Source organism: Macaca thibetana, chromosome 9 (assembly GCF_024542745.1).
Source record: "Macaca thibetana thibetana isolate TM-01 chromosome 9, ASM2454274v1, whole genome shotgun sequence".
NCBI classification, from domain to species: Eukaryota; Metazoa; Chordata; class Mammalia; order Primates; family Cercopithecidae; genus Macaca; species Macaca thibetana.
Window position 1 is genome coordinate 65,487,130 of NC_065586.1, and position 26,684 is coordinate 65,513,813.

The 26,684-nt window shown below is 38.5% G+C and overlaps 1 protein-coding gene across 6 annotated transcripts in view; it reads right to left on the bottom strand.

Moving 5' to 3' along the window:
* Window positions 1-26,684, bottom strand: part of MYPN (myopalladin) — a 123,563-nt gene that overhangs the window by 83,364 nt on the left and 13,515 nt on the right. The window contains exons 1-3 of one of the 6 annotated variants that reach the window (XM_050804700.1): window positions 21,788-23,245; window positions 18,276-18,394; window positions 5,525-6,427 (exon numbers count right to left, since the gene is read on the bottom strand). The exons of 1 other annotated variant lie outside the window; for it this stretch is intronic. In XM_050804700.1, the coding sequence (XP_050660657.1) occupies window positions 5,525-6,426 (902 nt within the window). In that variant the 5' untranslated portion in view covers window position 6,427; window positions 18,276-18,394; window positions 21,788-23,245. Of the gene's footprint in view, window positions 1-5,524; window positions 6,433-18,275; window positions 18,830-21,168; window positions 21,225-21,787; window positions 23,246-26,684 lie in introns of those variants that run through there. 4 more of the 6 variants (XM_050804701.1, XM_050804703.1, XM_050804699.1 and 1 more) reach the window with 4 other exon arrangements.

The following is a 26,684-nucleotide window of genomic DNA, read 5'->3' on the forward strand; positions in this document are numbered from 1 at the left end:
GTTCAAGACCAGTCTGACCAACATGGTGAAACCCCATCTCTACTAAAAATACAAAAATTAGCCGAGCATGGTGGCATGCGCCTATAATCCCAGCTACTCAGGAAGCTGAGGCAGGAGAATTACTTGAACCCAGGAGGTGGAGGTTGCAGTGAGCCAAGATCATGCCACTGCACTCCAGCCTGGGTGACAGAGTGAGACTCCATCTCAAAAAAAAAAAAAAAAAAAAAAGAGAGAGAGAAAAAAAAGATACATGTGTCCCAGGTCGGGGGGTGGTAGCTCACACCTGCAATCCCAGCACTTTGGGAGGGCAAGGCAGGTGGACCACCTGAGGTCAGGAGTTTGAGATCAGCCTGGCCAACATGGTGAAACCCCATCTCTACTGAAAATACAAATAAATTAGCTGGGTGTGGTGGCAGGCACCTGTAATCCCAGTTACTTGGGAGGCTGAGGCAGGGGAACTGCTTGAACGCAGGAGGCAGAGGTTGCAGTGAGCCAAGATCTGGCCATTGCACTCCAGCCTGAGTGACAGAGAGAGAGATTCTGTGTCAAAAACACTACTCTAGCACTGGACTGAACCAACTAGAAGTTGGTTCCAAGTGTTACTTGTGTTTACAGTTCCTTTGTAAGTACAGAGATATTGTGTCAAGCTTTTCTCAGTGTCCAGGGTATTCCTTGGAATGTTTCTAGTTCCACTACTCTCTCATCTGACTTTCAGTCCTGCATTTCTGCCTGCCTGTTGGAAATGGTCCATCTGTCCCCTCAGACTCAAATTCCCATCGACCTCCTCCACAAACCAGCCACTTATTCCCTTGCCTCCATCCTTACTGGAGACCCCATCTTTCTCTTAAGTGTCCAGGTCCACAAACTTGTGGAGTAAATTTTGTATACCTGTCCTTCCTCTGTGGTGTGTCACCAAGTTCAGCTTGATTTCTTTTCTTCTAAACATTGCTCGCTGACATCTTTCCTCCTCGTTCCTACCACACCCACCCGAGTCCCACCAGAGCATCAGATGCCTGGGATACCTTCCGCAGCTTCCTAAGTGGCTTCATGGCTTCATTTTTTCCAGATGTGACTTATTCTTCCAGATTAATTCTTCTTAAATCCTCCCTTTCATCTTGTTACTTCCCCATACACAACCTTAAATGGTTTCCAGTTTGTTTTGAAACCAAGTCTGAACTACTCTGCTTTGCTTTCAAGGTTCTTCAAAGTCATCTGACTCTACTGTCCTTTCCAGTTTGGTCAGTGTCCTCCCTGCCATATAAAAAATCTTATTATAATTAGAGTGCCTGTGCCCTTCCATAACATGTTGAAGTGACCTGGCCTGAAAGGACCCATTCCTTCCACCTACCTCTTCAACCTTATCTCTAATCTTTCTTACCTTTACTCTGTGTTCTTGACATAGATGAGTACTTATGGTTCCCTGATAACACTTGCCTCGGGAGCTTTGCACTTGCTTTCCCCTCTACGCTGGCATCCTTTACCTCCTGAGTTAACGCTTCCTTTATCATGTGCTCCAGGCTAAGCAACTCATATACTCCTTTAAACCACCACTGCCTCCTCTACAGACTCCTGTCATAGCCCTTATTATGTAATACTGCAGTGATTGATTTGTTTGCTGTCTGCCTGATTCCTAGCTATTAGACTGTGAGCCTCCCTCTCAGAAGACTTTAGATTCGGTTTCAAAACAAGATTCCTGACCTCCACTAGCTCACAATTGTTTTGTACTCCCAGTGAATCACTTTAGTAACTCAATTGGTATTTGTTGAATGAGTAAATAAGAAACTTTCTACCTAAATTTTCACTATTCAAAGTTCAAGTAAAATCCTCCTACATCTCTGAAGACTTCTTTGACTTTTCTAGTCCTTTGCTCCTTCTGTGACACCTGACACTACTTAAAGTTTGTACTATAAAAATTAGGATTATTTCTTTAACTGTATCGCAAGTTCCTTGAAGGCAGGGATGCATATTTATATTGTGTCTGTCATTGCATTGATCACAGTGCTGAGCACACAGTAAAACTAAATAAATACATATTTGCTTTCTGATTGGAGTTATATAAATTCTGTGCTTAGGAAAATGACAGCTACTAGTCTACTTGGAAAATTCTAATTCTGTTCTTTTTTTTTTTTTTTGAGACGGAGTCTCACTCTGTCGCCCGGGCTGGAGTACAGTGGCCAGATCTCAGCTCACTGCAAGCTCCGCCTCCCGGGTTTACGTCATTCTCCTGCCTCAGCCTCCCGAGTAGCTGGGACTACAGGCGCCCGCCACCTCGCCCGGCTAGTTTTTTGTATTTTTTTAGTAGAGACGGGGTTTCACTGTGTTAGCCAGGATGGTCTCGATCTCCTGGCCTCATGATCCGCCCGTCTCGGCCTCCCAAAGTGCTGGGATTACAGGCTTGAGCCACCACGCCCGGCCTCTAATTCTGTTCTTAATCTAATTGCAGTCATAAAATTAAGTACTAATTCATTCAGAAAATATTTAGCATATACCTATTAATTTCCTAGCATCGAACCAGTGGTTAGGATACAGGTATGAATGCTGTCAGTAAAGAAATTCTTCCCAGGAAAAATTAGCATTGCTACATGGAAACTGTGTACATTTCTTTCACTTTTAAATTCGAAGATTTGTAAATTTTTAGTTGGCTGATTAAATGGTTTCTGAGTGGCCACTACATTACTTTGCTTTGTGGGGAATGTCTTCCTAATTGATATTTCTTAGTAGTGAATTGAATTCATTCTTGTATCTGAGATTGTCATGGCTGAAAAATGGGTAGGATGAGACCTGAATGATCTGGTCTAATTTTTGTTTTATAATCAATCTATGTTCAGAAAACTAATGGATTGGACAGGACTAATCTAAGTTTTGTGTGTATCACAACTGGAGTTCTCACCAGCTTACTTAGACTGACCAGATGCCACTGAGTGGTAGCTGTCATGGGGACTGTGATGACATCTCACTAGCATTACCGACCAGAGTCTCTGGGAGTATCATCAGGCACGTTCAGAGCAGAAGGGCAGACACCGCCCTGTGGTTTTCAGTTCCAACCCTTTGCTACGTCTTAGGCCAAAGGTCTCACTTCTGATTTAAATCTAACTTGAGTTTCTTGTTTTCCTGTTTCCTTATCCACTAGCTTATTCAACATTTCTGAGTGGCTACTATGAGCCCAAAGCTGTGCTTGGTGCTCAAGACACGAAGGTAAAAACAACAGAATCCCTGCCCTCAAGGAGGTCAGTGGGATAACCTAATAGTCAAATGTATCTGCCATTGTAGAGATAATATTTGACATTGCCTTATGTTGCCTTTGAAAAGCAAAAATCAATATATGAATATGTCTTTGGGCCAGAATCCCTTGAATTAATATGCATGTATAAATAAAAATGCTATTATTAATACTACTATTGTCCTATAATATGAATATTATGAAATAAAAAGATGATGCCCTATTTACATACAGAGAATAAATGTTAAATAGTAATGAAATCATTTTCTAGTAATAATCAGGTAGTTACAAACACAAAGTAACTCTTATAAGACTCTAAATTCCAGGAATTCTCTACAAAAGTAATCCACTTCAACCATATTGTTCACATGTTATTCCATTATAAAATCAAAGGTAGGACATGTTACTCTGGGGGCTAAGGCTGGTTCCAGGTTTTGTGGGACCTGAAGCTCATAAATGTGGAAGGGCTCCTTTAAAAAGTAAAATAAAATTAGAATATGCAAAATCAGGCATAGCCTAGGCAAGCGAGAACTCCTGAAACTTATACTGCATTTGCCTCACAGAAAAGCTGACCATGGTAGGCAAATAAAAGATGAATATCCTCTCTATCCATCAGTCATAGTGTTCATGAAGCTGACATTGAAAGTTTATAATACATTTAATACATGTATAATGAATCTTTAAATTGACTTTACCCTCAGCCCAATTCTGTCGGTGTTTATGCTATTATTTGGGTTTCTTTAAAGTTTAAAAAAATATTGCAGGTATTCATTGCATAGAGACCATTTTTAGGCTATAAACTATAGCCCCGCACTGTACAATATTGTAGTCATTAGACACATGCAGTTATTGGGCACTTGAAATGTGGTTCGTGCAACTAAATAACTGAATTTTTAATTTTATTTATTTATTTATTTATTTATTTACTGAAGGAGTCTCGCTCTGTCGCCCACGCTGGAGTGCAGTGGCGCGATCTCGGCTCACTGCAAGCTCCGCCTCCCGGGTTCACGCCATTCTCCTGCCTCCGCCTCCCGAGTAGCTGGGACTACAGGTGCCCGCCACCTCGCCGGGCTAATTTTTTTTTTTGTATTTTCGGTAGAGACGGGGTTTCACCGTGTTAACCAGGATGGTCTCGATCTCCTGACTTTGTGATCTGCCCACCTTGGCCTCCCAAAGTGCTGGGATCACAGGCCTGAGCCACCGCTCCTGGCCTGATTTATTTATTTTGAGATGGAGCCTCGATCTATAGCCCAGGCTGGAATACGGTGGTGCGATCCCGGCTCACTACAACCTCTACCTCCCAGGTTTAAGAAATTCCCTCTGCCTCAGCCTCCTGAGTAGTTGGCATTACAGATGCCTGTTACCACACCCGGCTAATTTTTTTGTATTTTTAGTAGAGATGGGGTTTTGCCCTGTTGGCCAGGCTGGTCTCAAACTCCTGACCTCAAGTGATCTGCCCACCTCGGCCTTCCAAAGTGCTGGGATTATACGCGTGAGCCACTGCGCCCAGGCAAAATTAAGGCTGTATTCCCTAGGAAAATTTAACATCCAAATTGAAATATGCTGTCAGTGTCAAATTCACGCTGGATTTCAAATCCCTGGTATAATAAAAAATAATGTAAAATATCTTATTAATAATTTTTACACTGGTTACATGTTGAATGATAATGTTTTTATTTTTATTTTATTTTATTAATTAATTAATTTATTTATTTATTTATTTATTTATTTATTTATTTTTGAGACAGAGTTTCGCTCTTGTTGCCCAGGCTGGAGTGCAGTGGTGCGATCTTGGCTCACCACAACCTCCGTCTCCTGGGTTCAAGCTATTCTCCTGCCTTAGCCTCTCGAGTAGCTGGGATTACAGGTACCCGCCACCATGCCCAGATAATTTTTGTATTTTTAGTAGACATGGAGTTTCTCCATGTTGGTCAGGCTGGTCTCGAGCTCCCAACCTCAGGTGATCGGCTGGCCTTGGCCTCCCAAAGTGCTGAGATTACAGGCGTGAGCCACTGCGCCCAGCCTACGATAATGTTTTTAATATGTTAGTTAAATAATGTATGTTATTAACTTTAATTTCACCTGCTTCTTTTTAGTTTTTAAAAATGTAGCTACTAGAGAAATTAAAACTACATACGTGACTAGGTTTACATTTCTATTGGACCAAGCTGCTTTTAGACACCGACTACTTTTCTCAAAGACGGTATATAATTTTGGAAACCACGTACTTAAAGGATAATACTTAGGAGGGTCATGGTAGATGGAAAGCAACATTACTCAACATTACCAGTGGGGCATTTTTACCTTACTTGAGGTGGTGGAATTCCTACCACTATGCAATCCAACTGTACTCGAGTTCCTTCTGGAACTTCTCTGCTCCGTAACTTTTGAGTGAACCGGGGAGGTTGCCCCAGAGGTTCTTCATAGTACAGAGATGAAGGGGAAGACCCTGGGGTGGTGTCTCCACCAGCCGCCTCACTGGCAGCCTGCTCCGCTTCACGCCTCTTGGCTTCCTGCTCTTCGAGGGCGTGATTCACTTCATTATCCCTGGTATCCGCAGGGATAGGGATGGGAACAGAAGATCTTTCTCGTCTTTCTGACAGATCTGAGAAACTGGAGCTGTTTTCCTGCATAACTTTGTTTTGAGATTCCAGTTTACTCTTGTGGTTTTTGCAGGCACGAGGTCTAATCCTTTTGGAGCTGTGAGATTTGAAAAGGGAGGATAGCTCTTCAATGAAGTCGGCAGCCTTATTTAAGAATACTTTTTTGGACTGGGTTTCAGAACAATACTGTGGCTTTTTTGCCTCCTGGAGGCTTTCTTTGGAGCTGGTGGGACTTCGAGGGTTATCCTGGCAGAAGTTAGGCTCAAAACTTAAATTAGGTGTGTGTTTCATCTGATCAGAAGAAAGTCGTTTTCTAGCTTGAGTTTCATCTGCCTTCTCCAAAGGGTCGTGATTGATGGCTAGTCTTGCCAGAGTGACACTTTCATCTAATTCTTCTTGGCTCAGAAAGGCTGAAAGATCTGGAAGGTCATCTTGGCCTCCACCTCCTTCAGCGGCCCCAGAAGGACTGCCAAAATGGAAAGGGTTGGAGGAAGGCTCTGCTCGACTCCTCTCATTGTTTCCCCGATGTCTGGTTTCAGCTAAATAGCTCTCTCTTAGAAGCTGAGATATGGAAGTAGAAGCTTCTACGCTGTCGTCTTGCATGCTATCACAAAATAATAATAACAAAAAGTTTGGATCATTTCTAGGGAATAACAAGTCTGTGTCTATTGTAGCATGGCAGATTCGTTAGAAATTAAAGCTCAAAATAAAGAATTGCCTAATTTTAATACTTTTACAAACTTACTATTTATTTATTTATTTTTGAGACAAAGTCTCACTTTGTCACCCAGGCTGGAGTGCAGTGATGCAATCTCAGCTCACTGCAACCTCCACCTCATGGGCTCAAGTGATTCTCCCACCTCACGCTTGCACGTAGCTGGGACTACAGGCATGTGCCATCACACCTGGCTGATTTTTGTATTTTTTGCAAGACAAGGTTTTGCCATGTTGCCCAGGCTGGTCTCGAGCTCCTGGACTCAGGTGATCCGCTCACCTCAGCCTCCCAAAGTGCTGGGATTATAGGGGTGAGCCACCGTGCCCTCCCCCTTTTATAAACTTTAAAGACTTAAATATTACTCTCAAACTATGAAATAAATAAGAATGGAATGAAATTTCCCTTCAAATAAAGACCTGGATGATTACCACTTTATTAAACTCTTTAAATGCAAGTTCAGTTGTGAAAGCCATGACATAACTATAATAATATTAAATAACATTTCTAAGCCTGATATTGATAATGTCAATAATGATCTTTTAGTTATAAAGCGCTTTCATACACAGAGATTTGCTCTCCACCCTCTCCTCTTTACCTTGAATGTAATAGAATTATAGAAATTGATCAAAAAATAAATACTTTTTAAAGTCTTAAGAAAATAATATAATGATGCAAGCCAATTTTATATTTTTAATATTATATCCATTTATTCATTCAAACATTAACTAACGGATGGCAAATTTGTGACTTAGGCTGTCACTACTCTCTCTCGTCCTTAAAAGTTGCCGCTCAGTGATTACTGTACTTCCCCCCTTTACCTTGACTTTCCTAACACTCCACTCCTTCAGCCATCACCAATCAGAGATGGCAATGGAGATGAAGACTATTTGCCATTCTTGGCTACTGTGTGGGAAAGTAGAGAAAAAAGTAATCTTCTAAATATTTTCTGGCTTTAACATCCTATAACATAACTTACTTCAGTTAATTTCTTTCCTTTCTCTTATATGACAGCGTCACTTATATCACACGTAAGGCTTCCTAGGAACTGTCCCTGTTCCCAAACTTCTAGAATGCTATCCCAAACTAACTTCTGAATTGGCAAAGTAGGCAGCCACCTTGAGAGGCAATTAGAGATGACTGAAAGGACCATCCACAGTAAAATATTTTTCCCACCTACTTGGACAGACTGAGATTGCCCCAAGTAGAGCCACTTATTTGGATGAAGTGTATTATGCCTTTTTAAAAAGGTTAATCTAAAATGCAAAGGTGACAGGGTGCAGTGGCGCACACCTGTGATCCCAGCACTTTGGGAGGCCAAAGCGGGTGGACCACCTGAGGTCAGGAGTTTGAGACCAGCCTGGGCAGCATGGTGAAACCCTGTCTCTACCAAAAACACAAAAAAATTAGCTGGGCTTGGTGGTGGGCACCTGTTATTCCAGCTACTTGGGGGACTGAGACAGGATAATTACTTGAACCCGGGAGGCGGAGGTTGCAGTGAGCCAAGATTGCACCACTGTACTCCAGCCTGGGCAACAAGAGTGAAACTCTGTCGCAATAAATAAATAAAATAAAACGCAAAAGTGTTGGAGAGCAAAGATTTGTCTACAAAGGTGTTTATCACATGATTATATTTAAAAATTGGAACCATGTTCAGTAATAAGAAATTAGTTAATTAAATTATGACATACTCATTAAATAGAACTATATGTCTATTTGTTAAATTTTGTGGAACAGTGAATAATATACAAAATCGTATATGAAAGTATAATTGATACCCCAGCTGAAAAGCTTTCTCATTTGTGCACAAACTACATGGAGGAATGGTTAAAGATATATGAAACAAGGTGCAAAATGTTATTTGAAAATGTAACTAATGCACCGAAAATCCTCATTTGTAACTCAACTATTTCTTTAGCCTCGTTTAAGTTTCTGTTTATGTTTAGATGGGGGAAAAATTAAGTGCCTTATAAATCAAGATGGCTTTCTCTCTATTCATTGGACATTACTGTTTGTTGTGTTTTTTTATTTCCTTCCTTCCTTCCTTCCTTCCTTCCTTCCTTCCTTCCTTCCTTCCTTCCTTCCTTCCTTCCTTCCTTCCTTCCTCCTCTCTCTCTCTTTCTCCCTTTCTTTCCTTCTTTCTTTGTTTCTTTTTTTTTTTTTTGAGACAGAGTCTCGCTCTGTCGCCCAGGCTGGAGTGCAGTGGCCAGATCTCAGCTCACTGCAAGCTCTGCCTCCTGGGTTTATGCCATTCTCCTGCCTCAGCCTCCCGAGTAGCTGGGACTACAGGCGCCCGCCACCTCACCTGGCTAGTTTTTTGTATTTTTTAGTAGAGACGGGGTTTCACCGTGTTAGCCAGGATGGTCTCGATTTCCTGACCTCATGATCCGCCCGTCTCGGCCTCCCAAAGTGCTGGGATTACAGGCTTGAGCCACCGCGCCCGGCCCTCCTTCTTTCTTTCTTTCCAGGGTCTCACTCTCTCACCCAGGATGGAGCATAGTGGCATGATCATAGCTCACTGCAGCCTTAAACTCCTGGATTCAAGCAATTCTCCCTCCTCAACCTCCCAAGTAACTGGGACTACAGCCACGCACTACCACACCTGGCTAATATTTAAATTTTCTGTAGGAACGAGGTCTCTCTATGTTGCCCAGGCTGGTCTCCAACTAAAAGAACCTCAAGTGATCCTCCCACCTCCACCTCCCAAAGCTCTGGGATTATAGGCGTGAGGCATAGTGCCTACCCTGTATATTGTGTTTTAATGTGACTTTGTCTTTTACCCTTTATTTTGAGATAGCTTTTACATTGAGGCAACATGGAATGAGCATTAGCCTTGGTACCAGATAGATCTAATTCCAAATTCTGCTTCATGTCTTAACAATTATGTAACTTTGAGAAGTTTACTTAACTTCTTTGAGCTTTGGTTTCTTCGTCTGTAAAACATGAAAAAATCTGTTTCCCAAGGGAGTGAGGATTAATAACATCAAAGGCAAAGTCCTTAAAATAGGGCCTGCCACTATAATGGGTATTCGACTGATGTTCATAAAGAACAATACTTTGGTGAAGGTGATGTTAAAGTTGAAGAACTTTAAAAATGTTTATATTTGTGGTGGAAATAGAAAAGAAATTCTTAGATGAGTTTTTTTTTTTTGAAGAAGCCAATTGAGGTGTTAATGTACCTGTTCTTATGTTTATGGTTATGAGAAATTATTATAACAAAACTTTCAGGTATTCAAAATAAAGATTTCTTTAATGTTTTAATGTAGTACTTATGACCTAGTACATTGGCGTTAGATAGAACTGGGTTCAAATCCTAGTTCTGGCACTTCCTAATATCCTAGTATAAACTTGGGAAAGTTTAAACACTATACACCTCAGTTTACTCATCTGTAAAACAGATATAGTAGCAGTAGCCATATCATAGGTAGAAGTGATGATTAATGTGCTTGGGATTTAGTAAACATTCAATAAATGGAAGTTACTATTACTATAATAATTATTATGATTTAACAACCATGGCCATGTATCATGGCCTCCATTTTATAGATAAGAAATGGAGGCAGAACCAGTGAAGTGACCTGATCCGAGGAAAAATTTGAAGAGAAACCAAAGTGTACGTTCATAGTTAATTCAGTGTATCTGTATTCTATTGAAATACAGTCTCATGAATTAACTGTGTTGACTTCAGATCTTTGTATTCTCTTTGCTTGGACTGCTTCCTGTGCCCACCTCTTTTCACTATCTTATCAGGCCTAATCCTACATGGTCTTTGGTTCCTAGCTGAGACATCACTGCCCTGGGATTTCTTCTCTTCCCTGAGTTGGGTACCTCTCCAATGTGCTCCCAAAGCTCGCTGTCCTTGACACAGTCTCCAAACACAGTACTTATCACAATACATTGTGTGTGTATTTTCTTCTCTGTCTCCCTATGTTTTGTACACCATCATCTCTACACCCACGTAGCACAGAGAAGGTGGTTAATAAATATTTGTTGAATTAATGTGTTCATTAGAATTTTCTGCTAACTCTATTATTAGCTTTCACTTTTTTTTTTTTAAAGACAGAGTTTCACTCTTGTTGCCCAGGCTGGAGTGCAATGGTGCGATCTTGGCTCACTGCAACCTCCACCTCCCACATTCAAGCAATTCTCTTGCCTTAGCCTCCCAAGTAGCTGGGATTACAGACATGCACCACCATGCCTGGTTAATTTTTGTATTTTTAGTAGAGACACGGTTTCACCATGTTGATCAGTCTGGATGGTCTTGAATTCCTGACCTCGAGTGATCCACCTGCCTCGGCCTCCCGAAGTGTTGGGATTACAGGTGTGAGCCACCGTTGCTGGCCTATCTTTCACTTTTAATTGTAGGATAAAATAGGACAGATAAAGGAGAACAAAGAAAACTTACAGACACAAAGAAAAACTATAAACTGGTAAAGGCAGTCATAACTTTAAGATGACTTTCAAGTGAAAACTTATTTATGGTGGATAAAATAACTGAAATCATGCTTTGTTTTCTTCTTTCTTTTTCTTTCTCTCTCTCTCGCTCCCTCTTTCTTTCTCTCTCTCTTTCTTTCCTTCTTTCTTTCTTTCTTTCTTTCTTTCTTTCTTTCTTTCTTTCTTTCTTTCTTTCTTTCTTTCTTTCTTTCTTTCTTTCTTTCTTTCTCTCTCTCTCTCTCTCTCTCTCTCTCTCTTTCTTTCTTTCTTTCTTTCTTTCTTTTTGAGATAGACTCTCGCTCTTATAAATGGCACGATCTCGGCTCACTGCAACCTCTGCCTTCTGGGTTCAGGCGATTCTCCTGCTTCAGCCTCCTGAGTGGCTGGGATTGTAGGCACCCGCCACCATGCCCGGCTAATTTTTGTATTTTTAGTAGAGATAGGTTTTCACCATGTTGGCCAGGCTGGAATGCTTTGCTTTTATACCAGAAGTATCAGAGAACATCTGATTATAATCAGAAACCTGGGTTTGAATCCCAGCTCCAACACTAAATAACTTTGTTTTCTTGAGAAAGTAACTTAATGCATCTGAATCTCAGTTATCCTCATCTGTCAGATAGGATAACAATTCTATCTTTGAGGATTCTCAGATGAAAATGCATATATAAATTGTTAAACTGATAAAATATTAGCCAAAATAAAAAATATGAAAATTATTTTCTTTTTTAAGCATTAATTTAAAAACTATCTTTTAAGCATTAATTTTATAACTATTATAAAATTTATACTTAAAAAATCACAAGTGCTATTATAGGTACCCTATAATTCATTTATTCATCCAATAAATATTTACTGAGCATCTACTATGTGCCAGGCACTGTTCTAGGCACTGTGGATTCACTGGTAAACAAAAGACAAAGTCTCTGTCCTAATGGAACTGACATTCTAGTAGGTAAAATCTCAATGTTAGGAAGAAAAATAAAATAGAAAATGGGGATCGAGAATAATGGAGGAGGGAAGAAGGTGTGTTATTTTAGCTAGCAAAGTCAAGCAAAGTTTATAATGCAGTGGAGAAGTTACTCATGTGACCATCTGGTTAAAAAAAAGAATGTTCCTGACTGAGGTAGAAGTAAGCGTCAAAGCCTAAAGAGGTGAGTGTTTTGTATGTTTAAGTCAAGCCCAGTGAGCGAAGAAGTGCGTGAAAAAGAAGAGCGAAAGAAAATGAGGTCAGAAAGGTACAAGGCCAGATCATTTAAGGTCTTGCAGACCATGGAAAGGACTTCAAATTTTATTAAACCTGTGAAGGGAAAACCACTTAAAGGTTTTGAGAAGCAGATGACATGGTTTTGAAAAAGTTCAATCATGGCTGCTATGCAAAGAATCAAACTGAAGGAAGTAAGAGTGGAAGTGAGCAGATCAGTTAGGAGACAATTGCAACATGCTACGCAAGAGATGATGGTGGCTTGGCTCAATGAGTGGTAGCCATGGGAGATGGCCAGAAATGCTCATATTTGAGATATCTTTAAAAGTAGAGCCAATGCGGTTTGCTGATGGATTAAAATGGGATGTGAAAGAAAGGGCAGTCAAGAATGACTCCAATATTTATGCCCTGAACAACTAGGTCATTGGCAGAATCATTTGCTGGGACGAGGTAGGAGCAGGTTTCAGGAAATAAAATCATAAGTTCTCTTAAACATTTCAGCTGCAGTATTCAGAGTGTCATTTGACTTTTTTTTTTTTTTTTTTTTTTGAGATGGAGTTCCACTTTGTTGCCCAGACTAGAATGTCGTGGCGCGATCTCGGCTCACTGCAACCTCTGTCTCCCGAGTTCAAGTGATTCACCTGCCTCAGCCTCCTGAGTAGCTGGGATTCCAGGCACACGCCACCACCCCTAGCTAATTTTTGTGTTTTTAGTAGAGATGGGGTTTCACCAAGTTGTCCAGGCTGGTTTCAAACTCCTGCACCTCAAGGCTGCCTGCCTCAGCCTCCCAAAGTGCTGGGATTACAGGCGTGAACCACCACGTCTGGCCACAGTGACATTTGAGTTTGTTTCCTCTTTTCTGTTTCTCACAAAATGGAAAATTAGATTTTTTCCCACTTTCAAAATAAGAATGAGTAATTGCCCTTGAAAACAGATCATAGCATTGGTGAAATGGTACCAGATTGGAAATGAAACAATTAATGTGGCATCCACCATCAAGACAGACTTTAACAAATCACATAAAATAATTTGGCAACATAGACAGCTTACTATACTTCCTTTACTTTCCTAAATATCTCTATTTTTTTCCCTATGACCTTTCCAGAAAAGAGGATCTGCCCTAAGAACTTTCCGAAAATGTTAAGAGTCAGGTTTATGGTGGGGCACAGTGGCTCATGCCTGTAATCCCAGAACTTTGGGAGGCCAAGGCGGGCAGATCACTTGAGGTCAGGTGTTCGAGACCAGCCTGGTCAACATGATGAAACCCTGTCTCCACTAAAAGTACAAAAATTAGCTGGGCATGGTGGCAGGCGCCTGTAATGCCAGTGACTTGGGAGGCTGAGGCAGGAGAATTGCTTGAACCTGGGAGGCAAAGGTTGCAGTGAGCCGATCATCGTGCCACTGCACTCCACACTCCAGTCTGGGCAAAAGAGTGAGACTCTGTCTCAAAAAAAAAAAAGAAAGAAAGAAAGAGTGAGTCAGGTTCATAAAAACAGAAGTTTGAGGCTGATACCTTTGGACATGTTTTTCAACTCATGTTAACTCGGTGCTATCCTTCTTCAGGCTCTAAGAAGACCCTGTTGTTGGAAATACATGGAATAAACTCATTTTTTAGTTATAATATGAAAATTTAAGCTGGGGAATTGATCAGAGAATTAGCAAAACCTAGTATGAAGTAACTTGAATTCAAACATAAGTACTGAAGTATTCTGACTGTGAAGTATTAGATATTTAAATGAGAAAACAAATCTGGGTGGGAGGAATGCTGAGATGTTGGTCAAAGGGCACAAAGTTCCAGTTACACGGGAGAAGAAATGAGTTATGGAGGCCTACTGTACAGCATGGGGGCTATAGTTAGTAATAATGTAATGTATTCTTGAATATTTCTAAAAGAGTAGAGCTTCAATTTTCTCACGACACAAAAAAGGGGTAAGTATGTGAGGCTATGGACATATTAATTAGCTTGATTTAATCATTGCAAAATGTATACATACAACAAAACATTACATTGTACACCACAAATATATACAATTTTTAATTTGTCAATTAAACCTTCATAAAGGTGAAAAAAAGGAATCTATTTTTTTAATGTGTCTTTTTTTTTTTCTTTTTTTGACACAAGATCTCACTCTTTCACCTAGGCTGGAGTATAGCGGTGTGGTCATGGCTCACTGCAGCCTTGACCTTTGGGGCTCAAGCAATCCTCCCACCTCAGCCTCCCAAGTAGCTAGGACTACAGGTGCTTTCTACCATGCCCAGATAACTTTTAAAATTTGTTGTAGAGGTGGAGTCTTCCTATGTTGCTCAGGCTGGTCTCCAACTCCTGGGCTCAAGCGATCCACCCACTTTGGCCTCCCAAAGTGCTGGGATTACAGGCATGAGCCACTTGCACCTAGTTACATGTGTCTTTAAACACTGCTCTGCATTCATTATAGTGCGGGAAGTACATTCATGAAAAAAACAAAGAATGCCCAAGTAATCTAAATCTGGTTTAGAGGCAGGCCCAAAATTAGCCTAACAGTTAATAATTATTTCTAAAGAGAGCCAGAATAGGAAAAGATAAATATGTTTAAGTAACTCATCTAAAACAGGAATGAGCAGAGCTACCCTACTCACTTCGTAGGTCTGTTTGTGAAAGCGCTTTAAAACTGTAGAGCACTATGCAAATTTGAGGTGACCTTTTGCTGGTGATGCGTAATTAATATGCCCAGAATGCTTTTTAGGGAAAGAAAAAAATAGACTTTGCTCCCTCTCTTTAATGCCAGTATTGACCTGTTGGTTTTGCCTTCTATATCCGATGATATCACCCTAGAGAAATATCTAAGTCAGTTCTTTTGGAGAAGTTCTTGCTGGGTCAAAAACCAAATCCCAGTGAACAGGAACCAGTCCTGGAGAGTTATGTACAGATCACCTTTTTAAAATCTGGGTGCAGATGGAGTGTACTTGGTACACTATTACAATATCCATCCCTTCACTATTAGAGTGATTATCCCATCTTAGTTTTATTTCTAGTCTATTTTTGGTGTGAACGGCATTAGTAATTTAATAAATTAGTATATACTGCATTACCAGAGTAAGAACTTGAGGAATATGGAAATGATATGTCAATAATAATATGGAAATCTTATAAGACTCATTATCTCAAAGATTTTTTTAGTTTGAAAGAAGAAAAGATAAATACAGACAAATGTATACATCAGAAAAGAATGTTGAGATCAAGAGGCCGAGCAGAGATGATCTATCAGAGAATCAGTGCGAATCTGTTTAACTAGGGACATTCCTTTAAGGGCAGAGGTTAAGTAATGAAGACTTTTAGGTAATAGGCCAAAGGTGAGTAAGCCATTTTCTTATTATTATTTTAATCGAATTGGTAAAAGTAAGAATGTAGGGTAAAAAGTAAAGATGTCGTTGGAGTGGGAGAAAAAGAGACTGGCTCCTACAAAGCGTATTATGTATGTTTTTGTATCCAGAGGATGATAAACATGTAGGGAAGCGCTAGTGAAAGACACTGCAGCCAGAGCTCAAAGGTACTATTTAATCTGAAAGAGAGAAAAGAAATAGTGTAAAAAATAAATCCTATGGCCCATAGAAAGTCTAATGGAAGGCAATCAAGAAGACTTCAAGAATCTTAGGATCAAAAAAGAAAAAGGGTTTGGTGGTTGTCACAAAAGTGATAGGTATAAGAGGTTTTATGTCACTCTCAAGATCTCACCATTCACAGTGAACCAAGCTGTTATATAGGAAATCCCAAATGAGAAACCTTTGTCAATTCCTATTAACTCAAATATTTATTTTTTAAATGCAAAAATTTAACACTTTCATTCTTCTGCTTCTTACTATTTGTGTCATTTTTAAAGTAATTAAGGATTTGAAAAAAGCTAACTTCCCTAATTAAATTGACATAATACATTTGCTAGATTGAGAGAGCAGTAGGTGTCCCAAGGGATCTCAAGATCAAGTTCTAGTTCAAGCACTTTGTCAGGAGGCTCTGTTGGGCCCCTCCCTGAGAGTGGAGTGCGCTGTGACTCCGAGTGGAAGTCCATGTAGCAGGAAGCCTGCACAGAGCTTGTCAAGGTGACTCTGGTTATACATGAACTCTGAGAACTCTATAGCTATTGCAGATAAATAGTCCCACCAACTTTTGTTCCCACCAAAAATAAATCTGCTGAAAATGTTCTTAAATTTCTAAACGGACCATTCAGTCTCTACTTGAGTTGTTCCCTTTAAGCAAATGGGTAATGTTCTAGTAGTTTTAAAAGCATTTGGTCAACCATGAAGCACCACAGAAATTTTAAACAATATCTCTGTGTTGCTTGAGTCTTTTTCATCCCCTAGGAGAGGGGAAAACCTGTTAAGAAAACCCTTTCATTTTTCTATCTTGTTACCTAACACCATGAGACCAGCAGCATCTTTGTCAAATCTCAATGTGAACGAAAAAAAAAATCAATTATTCCAGGGTTGGCAGGAGGATTTGACTTACATTTTCAGGTTAGTGAACTGAGTCTACTAATGCTATTATGAGTAGGAATTAACTGTTGAAAAATTGAACTCTCACTTTTTCACATACCAACATTAGTTCATTAAAACCCTTTCAAAATGGAACATGATTTACCTGTTGTCTCATATCTTCAAAACCAAATTTGCAAAAACTACCACTAGTTCCAAAACCAGCTTGGATAAAAACTCATTCAACTTCTTGTGTCCATAAATTGTGGTTCTGTGTCTGTTCTACTGAAAGTGACTTTGTAAGCATATTGTAGTAGTGTCTATATTATAAATTGTAGATATATGGAAGACTGGGGTTTTAACACATTATTATGAGTTCCAGTAGCATTAGCCATATACTATAAGTGGGGATAGAGACACACTTCCAGAATTTGGATAGTGTTCAACTGTTTGTTTCATAGTCCGTTATTATAAGATTCTGTAATGCCTATAATTTTATCTCTTGACACCTCTGTAAGTATATTATTCATATATTTCAGATTTCTTCGGATGGCCTTGATTTTAAATATTTTGCTTGTAGTCAAATCGTGTGTCAGACAGTATATCTTATTTTCTGTTTTAAAAAATATGTTTATGATAGCTATAAGTATAGACATTTTCAATTTCCTAGAAAAGGACTATGAATTTTATGTGAACTCAAGAGCTGTTATTATTGAGAGACTATAAAGTTATGACAGATTTTTAATCTAGAGTTTGTAGGATTCATTTCATTATTACTAAAGTAATTGAATCATAGTTTTTTGATAAAGAAAACTGGATGACTATTTTGTTTCTTTCAAGCCGATGTTATTATCTTTAATAAGAATATAAAAATCTGTTGATAAGGTAATAAAATTCCTTAACACCATTACTGTAATGTTCACTTTTGAGGACTGGAAATGCTTAATAATCTATATTTTCTTTTTCTTTGCTTATACAGTTTTTAAAATATAACTCAAGATGTGCATCTAATTACTGCTAATAGTGCAATGTACCAGGCCAAACATTTGCCACTGACTGTCAAGTGTCTTTCTGATGCAGCTGAAAAGGGGGAGAGAGAGAGAAAGAGACAGGGAGAGAGAGAGAGAGAAAGGAGAAAGAAAGAGCAATGTCCCTTGAGCAAGACTTTCTGCAGCTGTTGTGTACATTAATCCAGGGAGCAGATCTTCCAACACTAAATATAGCAAGCGTATCCTTTTACATGATAAAAAAAATTTTAAATGAAAGTCTTTATGCAGGCATATTATTTTAGATTCAACTTCCTTTAAAAAGGAAATAGGCATTGCATACATATTCTCTATATAAACAACATTCTTTTAATAAACGAATGTGTGGAAAATGCCAATGAGATATGCAACATGTCACAACTTCCTCGTCGAGATATTTTTCCTTAGGAACTCAAGTAGGCTGTGATCTCTGTGAGTCTCATCAATCCCCTCCAAAATCTTTACATGTGGAAGGCTTTATTTTTCACTTAATTTCATGTCCCATCATATGTAATTAGACAGTTATCCTAGGTTTCATTTCAAGTAACAGTAATGAGTTCTTTGAAATATTCGCTTTTCCACTGTCAGTGCCCTGTTATCAAAACACACTTGTGAACTTAAATCTGGATATTACCTTTCTTTTCTTAGTTGACCCAGATGAGGATGTCCAATCCAGGCACTCCACTGCAATGATAATTATCCAGGGAGAACTTTTAGATGAAAGCACAGGAGAAGAGGGAAATTCTTCACGCCCTTGGAAATAGAGAGTAGCCGTCCATAGAGAGTGAGGAGTTAACCTTAGTTTCAGTGAAGATGGCTGTAAGAAGCTGGACAACCTGTCACCACCAGAGCCAGAGCATTTGTCAGCTCACAGGTCCCAAGTTATTTTGAGCTGTATAAACCATGTGCCTGTGAAACATTCCACCTGATTGGACAGGAGAAAACTGAGCAAAGGGATTCCATAGCAGGACAGCACCTATAGGGGGTGGGGGTCAATCAGTTCTTTTACCTATAGAATTTCCCTTATAGCCAGAGGCCCAAGTTATTTATTGATTGATGTTTGGAATGAACACTAAATGCATTATACCATAGTTCATCAGTCAAAACAATGACATTATTTTTAAATGCATGAAAACTCTTAATTTTTAAGATCTTTAATTTTAATCAATAGGAAATTTACTCTCATTAAATCACTGATACATTTTAGGAAATTTGACTGTGAAAAGTCAACAGAAGCTAAGGTCTAACGTTTTAAAGCTGAGAGCTTTTTTGAATTGTTTGTCCAAAGGCTAAGCAAAAGCCAAGAAGGTAATTAATATTAAAAATTCCTTGGCCGGGCACAGTGGCTCACGCCTATAATCCCAGCACTCTGGGGGGCTGATGTGGGCAGATCACCTGAGGTCAGGAGTTCAAGACCAGGCTGGCCAATGTGGTGAAACCCCATCTCCACTAAAAATACAAAAATTAGCCAGGTGTGGTGGCACATGCCTGTAATCCCAGCTACTCAGGAGGCTGAGGCAGGAGAATTACTTGAACTGGGGAGGCAGAGGTTGCAGTGAGCCGAGATAGCACCACTGCACTCCAACATGGGGGACAGAGTGCAACTCTGTCTCAAAAAAATAATAAAATTTAAAATAAATAAATAAACTTGAAAAAAAGTTAACCTGATTGCTTAGTGTAGATTAAATGATGCTATAACATTATCAGTCATGGTAGAAGCCAGGACTTTGAAAATTCAGACTTAAATGCTAGTTATTATTCTTTAAAAGGGTCATTCTTAGATTCTGATAGCACGAAATACATTGGTTTAAATCTAGCTTTCTTAACTAAGTCACACAACTGCTTATAGGGTTTCTTCCTAGTCATTCATTCATTTGATAATTATTTACTTAATGCCTACTGTGTACCAGGTACTGAGTATAAAGTAGTGCACTAAATACACAAAAATTTCTGACCTCATGGAATTTACGAAGAGATCTTTATCCTCTTCAGTCATTGTGAGACTATTTATAGTACATTGAACAGGTATAAAATTTCTTTGTTTATTGTGATAGCACTGGAGGTTTACACCTTTTTTTATGTGGTTTTAGGCTTACACAGGCAAAAAAACAATGAGGAACACTTTTAAATAATTCAGATGGAAATAACTGGTATTGAGGAAAGAAGAGGATACAGGAGGAAATGAATTATCTGGATAGGTTATTCTCATTAGCACTGGAATCCAGAGCTTCAATGTACAGATTCATTTGCTCTCTTACCTAATCTTGTGCTGATACTAATGTCAAGACCACTTAATTGTCTTTCTGCATATTCTATTTATGTGGATATGCCAACAATTTTTTTTTATTTAAAAAGAGGATCTTCCTCCACTATCCCACTCAGATCTTAAGCCATAATCAATGTAAGTGCTGCTGGGTCTTGGGTAGTTCTCTCCCACAGAAGAGTAGAACCTCTATTTCAGGTGGCTAGTAAAGGCAATGTTGAAACACAGTAAAAGTAAACACATTTTTATTTTCCTGCAAACTGCCATGATAAGCCTGGTATTCTACCTTTCACCCAGGTATAGAATACTAAGGTTGAAGGAGACTCATACTAAAAGGTAGAATAAAGCTGGTTGGGCAGTGAAATTAGGAATCTATATAAAGAATTAAAGTAGGTGTAAAATGCAAAAGAAGAGTTACAGAAAAAAAGAAGCTGGCCGGGCGCAGTGGCTCACGCCTGTAATCCTAACACTTTGGGAGGTTGAGGCGGGCGGATCGCTTGAGCTCAGGAGTTCGAGACCAGCCTGGGCAACGTGGCGAAACCCTGTCTCTACTAAAAATACAAAAAAATTAGCCGGGCGTGGAGGTGGGTGCCTGTAGTCCCAACTATTCGGGAGGCTGAGGCAGAAGAATCTCTTGAACCCAGGAGGCAGAGGTTGCAGTGAGCCAAGATTGTGCCACTGCACTCCAGACTGGGTGACAGAGCAAGACTCTGTCTTAAATAAATAAATAAATAAATAAGAAACCAAAGAAATTCTGAATGGCAGTCATCTTTCTCTTTTCATTTTTACTGCAGCATTTTCAAATACAGATACCATACACAATTTTCGAGCTCTTTGAAAAAAAACTGAATATAAATGTTTTAAATAAATAATATTTAGCAATTGTGAACACTTTGGTTATAATACATCAAACATATTTTAGATTTTAGTTTTTAAAAACTAATTTCTGTTCCCAAATAAGCCAGCTACCACCTTGCTTATCTTCAGTCGTAATTGTATAAACATTATACCACAAACCTACTAGTTCAAGATTTCATCAGAGTTTATTGATACAAAAAATAATCTTTAAAACTTTTTAATGCCCAACATAGTTAAAAACAAACTTTGTTAAGTGGCAAGCAAACACAAGGTTGGTTACAAGCCTTCCTATAAAGTTGAGTGGCTCATCCAACACATGTGTTTCTTGTGGTTTGAACACGATCCTGTGCTTGCCTTCAGCTGTTTTCTTAATTCAGTCAGTTAGCCACAGAAACAATTTACTCACATTGGGATGATCCACAGGAATGCCAAGGAATCTGGAAGATCTATGACAGAGGAAGTCTTCATTTGGATGAAAAGCATGGGAGAATTTCCATGCTATTAGATTCATATAAAATGTTTGCATTTGCTATTTTTTTATATCGCTATAGGCTCCAGTTCTCTAAAACAAATTACTCACATATACCAAAGCTTCAGTAAGTTTTGCTTGAAGTTCATAGATTCATCTTGATGTATCCAGTATCAGATGAAAAAATTAAACAAAACCTCTATGCCGTATTTTTGAAAAACAGAGACTGTATGTATTTTTTAGCCATTTTTAATGAGAAAAATTTTCACAGCAAAGACAAGTTCTTGACCATCCAAAACAATAGATGGGTAGCAGATTATAAAAGATCTTATACAAAAGGCATGACAACAATGTAATTGAAAAAGACAATGAAACCGTTAAGAAATTTCTTTTTCATCTAAACTACTGAAAATGCTTGCCTGGGAAAACTAAAAACATTTAAAAAAACTACTTAAAAGTTCAAAACCCACTTAGTTTTAAAAACTAAAAACATTTTAAAAAACTAAACAGAACACTTGCTTTAAAACATTATCCTGAGAAGTAAATTTGTGGTTACCTGTCTCAGAAGAAGCACCATTCCTATATCAATCAACCAGGATGATCTAAAGTCCAAATCTCACTGCCTAACTTGTGTCAGACACAAAAGTGGCATGAAGGAAATGTGATACTGCCCCGCCAGAGTAATGAAGGGTATTTACAGGGTTCCGTTGCAGATCCAGGGACAGTCATTTAGAACAGATTGCTCTTTCAGATCAACTTTAATAACTCAGTCTGCACGATGTTCTTAGCCTGGAGGGCTGGTGGGGGTGGATAATGACTAGGATGACTAAGGAAATAGGCTTTCTTGATTTCTCCTTAGACTAAATGACAATAAGCGTGAAGAAATTCTCAATAATAAAGCATGTGGAATACAGAAGATATCTATACACAGGATGCATATTACATGTATAAATATCTTTATTTGGTACCAAACTGGGACTACGGTCAAGGCATTTAATAAGGTAAATATGGAAAAACAATCATTTATTACAACACTTCCTGTTTGTTCCCCTAATTTTAAGGTGATTAAATTAAAGCTTTACTATGTGGTTTGCATTAAAATACAACAAAGCTTCCTTTACTTGTGCTTTTGGGATGTAGTACATATCAAAGTTTATACTTTTCAAAAAGTATTATTTCCAAGAAGAAAATCTATTCAGAACTTTTTAAAAGAGCGCTCTGAGACTAAATTACTGAAGAAATCTGGAACAATTGTTATCACGTATGTACTCCTCAAGGTATACAATTAAATCCTACTTCTCACCACATTAATATAATGATCATATTAACACATATAAATATGCTATAGTCTTGGTAGAAATAAGTTAATATTCCTTAGCTATGTGCTAAGCACTATGCTAGGCTCTTTGTGTATGTGTTTTATTTAATGAATTCCCTTAACATCTTTGAAGTAGGTATTGTTATAATTCTCATTTTACAGATGAAAACTTGAGGCTTAGAAAGAAGTTTAAAACTTGCTCAAGATCACACAACAAGTAAGCGACTGAGCCAAAATTGAACCTGAGTCTGTGTTCATAACCACTGCAAATATTCAAATGATTATATTTCCAACATATTTGTGAAAAATTAAAAGTAAAAATGAATAGAAAACATATCAGGCCGGGTGCAGTGGCTCATGCCTGTAATCCCAGCACTTTGGGAGGCTGAGGTGGGTGACTCACCTTAGGTAAGGAGTTCAAGACCAGCCTGGCCAACATGGTGAAACCCTGTCTCTACTAAAAATGCAAAAACTAGCCGGGCGTGGTGGTGTGTGCCTGTAATCCCAGCTACTTGGGAGGTTGAGGTAGCAGAATCGCTTGAACCCAGGAGGCACATGTTACAGTGAGCCAAGATTGCGCCACTGTACTCCAGCCTGGGCGACAGAATGAGACTCTGTCTCAAAAAAAAGAAAGAAAGAAAGAATAGAAAATATATCTTTCTTTTAATAAATATTCTAAGGGAACACTATATAGGGTTTAAGTTTATAATTTTTCTGACTGAAACTAACCTTGAAATTATTTTATATGACTAAGCAAACAAAAAGAAGTGATAATTTAGAAAGAAAAAAGCAAACGCTTGCAATAAACTCTATATGCAATGTTTTATCTGGGAATATGAATTGATAGGTAGACTGGAGCATTAGGCATTAGTGCTGAAAAGTGGGGCATTGGAAGCAGTCAGAATGCTGTGACAGACCTATTTTTTTTGTTTCTATTTGTTATTGTACTGAAACAATATAAGAGGTTTGTTCTTTTAAAACTAAATTTAAACGCTTTGGTGTAATTTCTGAGTACAGCAACATAGGTCAATAAAGTTTTTACAAGTTAGGGGTAGGAAAATAGCAGCTTGAATATTCTCTCTTTGTAAGGTTAGCTCAAAATATGCCAATATGCCAGGCTCTGAGTGATTCCACACAGATTCTATTTTTGGTCTGCTTGGACATCTCCAAAAACTGAAAACAAATTTCAGTGTTCTTACTCATGACCCAGGTAATCACACTAATTCTAATGATGTGCGGGAAAGGAAATAGGAACTAACATTTCTTACAAGTGTATTCTAGGCTGGGGAGTAACCTAAGTTACTCTCATTTAATTCTCACAGCAACCCTGCAAAGTGTTGTTATCTGCATGTTACTGGGAGGAAATTAAACCTTAAAGAAGCATAGTTTTCCCACAGTTACCCAACCAGTGAGTTACACAGTTGAGTGGATTCTAACTAAGCCTTTTAGAGGCTTGTTGTTGTTTGAGACAGAGTTTCACTCTTGTTGCTTAGGCTGGAGTGCAATGGTGAGCTCTCAGCTCACTGCAACCTCCAGCTCCCACGTTCAAGCGATTCTCCTGCCTTAGCCTGCAAAGCAGCTGGGATTACAGGCGCCTGCCACCACGCCTGGCTAATTTTTGCATTTCGAGTAGAGACAGGGTTTCACCATGTTGGTCAGGCTGGTCATGAGTCCTGACCTCAGGTGATCCGCCTGCCTCAGCCTCCCAAAGTGCTGGAATTATAGGCATGAGCCACCACACCTGGCCTAACCTAAGCCTTTTAGTTTAGAACTTGCTCTCTTTTCAATGGCCCCCACTGCCTTCTCATGAAGAATAATCTTTAAGATTAGTTCAAAAATCAGAACTCACTCAAAGGAGGAAATTCATCATGATTTTCATATGTATTCATGAGCAATGGGATTGTTAAAGATATCACTTTAGTTTTATTGACTTTGTGTTTATTTAATAGAAACATGAAGGGAACAGAAAAATAGCATATGACTAAGCTCTAGGGCTATTTTCACAAGGAAGATTCAATAAAATTGGTTGACTGAAATAGCAACAGCTAATACACACTTCTGGGAAGTTACCATCTTATTACATATAATTTGTCTGGAAAATAGTAAGTGCCAAATGGAATTAAACCGTTGTCAAGAAGGGAAGAGTACAGAGGAAGAGTTTGGAGAACACAGACCATGGAAAATTCAAAAGAAATTTGTATCTTATGTCCTTATCCAAGTTCACATTTTTATTTGCATATGAGTCTATATGTTTGGCATTTTCCTGAGTCAGCAAACTTCCAAGTGAATAAAGGTAGTAGGAAGACCTGCAAAATCTTTTTGTTTTGCTTTTTTATCCGTTTTGTTCACCTCCAAATTGCTCTTCATTCCAAACTAAGAATGAATTAATCAAAACAGCCCAAACAAAGATTCATGGCTCAATGTAATTATCACGTGTATTAAACATCTTAGACCTCCTTTCCCTTCATCTTTAGGCTAAACAGTGAGCTTTAGTTTGAAATGCAGGTGATAATGTCATTAAAAGGGATAAGTAAGAAGACAATGTTACAGAGAAGTTAAACACAAGAATTTATCACAATGGGGATAAATTTAGCTGGGGATAAATCTTTTGTAATAAGTCCACTGGTCTGACAATATTGTGCAAATTTTCTTTTTTTTAATTGTAGTTAATTTAATAAAATCAAACACAAAGAAAATATTCCAAGAGCTTCCATAAGTAAAGAGCAGTTCAGCTGCAAAGGAACAAGACTCAGACTGCCATTTGATTTCCCAACAGCAACACTGAATGCAAAACAATAGAGCTATATTTTTAAATGATGGAAGGAAAAGAAATTTGAACTTAGAATATTATTTTTAGACAAACTGTCATTCAAATTTGAAGGTATAATAAAAGTACTGTCTCACATAGGTCTCAAACTGTTTGCCATACAAGGACTCATTTTTTGTGAGAAAACATTTTGGGGGAAAGTAATAATAATAAGAGAAGCACAGCAGGTGAAGTGGCTCACAGCCGTAATCCCAGCACTTTGGGAAGCTGAGGTGGGTGGATCACTTGAGCCTAGGAGTTTGAGACCAGCCTGGGCAACATGATGAAACACCATCTCTATAAAAAATAAAAAATAATTAGCTGGGCGTGGTGGTCTGTGCTTGTAGTACCAGCTACCTGGGAGGCTGAGGCAGGAGGATCGAGCCCGGGAGGTGGAAGCTACAATGAGCTTTGATTGTGCCACTGCACTCCAGCCTGGGCTGCAGTAAAATGAGACCCTGTCTCAAAAAAAACCAACCAACCAAACAAACAAACAAAAAACGGGAGAGAAAAATAGAGAAATAGATCCCTGATAATTGCTGTTTAAGAGATAGAGAATTAACGAAAACCAAATATTTTGGTAATATTCATTATTCACGAGAACCCAGAATTTAAATTCTGGGCAGTATCAAAAGATTAAAGGCAGATGACAATGTGATAAAGTACTTTTTCTGTTAGGAGAAAAATGCAAATATTAATAAGTTAAAGAAGTCAATAGTGATAAACATGAGACTGTATCTTAAGGATAACAAGTATAAAAACAAAATGTACAGCTTCTAAACCAGCAGAAGAAAACTTGACCTATACAATTGAAATCAGGAGCAAAAACAAAAAGGAAGAAATGAGAAGTTCAGTAAATTAAAAATACAATAAGCTATCAGAAGTAAGTTTTAAAAATTTGAGTAAATATAAGTACAAATAGGTTAAATCCACCAACTAAAAGACAGATACTGTCAACCTGGAGTTAAGAACAAGAATATTAAATAAACACATTGAAGACAAAATGAAAAAAATGTTAAAAATAAAAGGAATGAAAGCTTAAATTAAGCCACTATGAACCTAAAGAAAGTTGGCATAGTAATCTTAATATCCAACAAAAGATAATATAAGGCTAAAAAATACCATTGGGCCAAAGGATGACATTACATACTGATGAAGGCAGCTACAGCAAATTTTCATCAAGAATAAGAAAAGCTTTGGTATAATCAGAAATGTGGGCATCCCAATCTTATGAAATACAAACCACCGTTCTGGTCTTACCTGCCACTCTTCTACACAATTACTTATCTCCAACCAAAATGTTCCACCAATATTTCCTTGCCTTCTCTT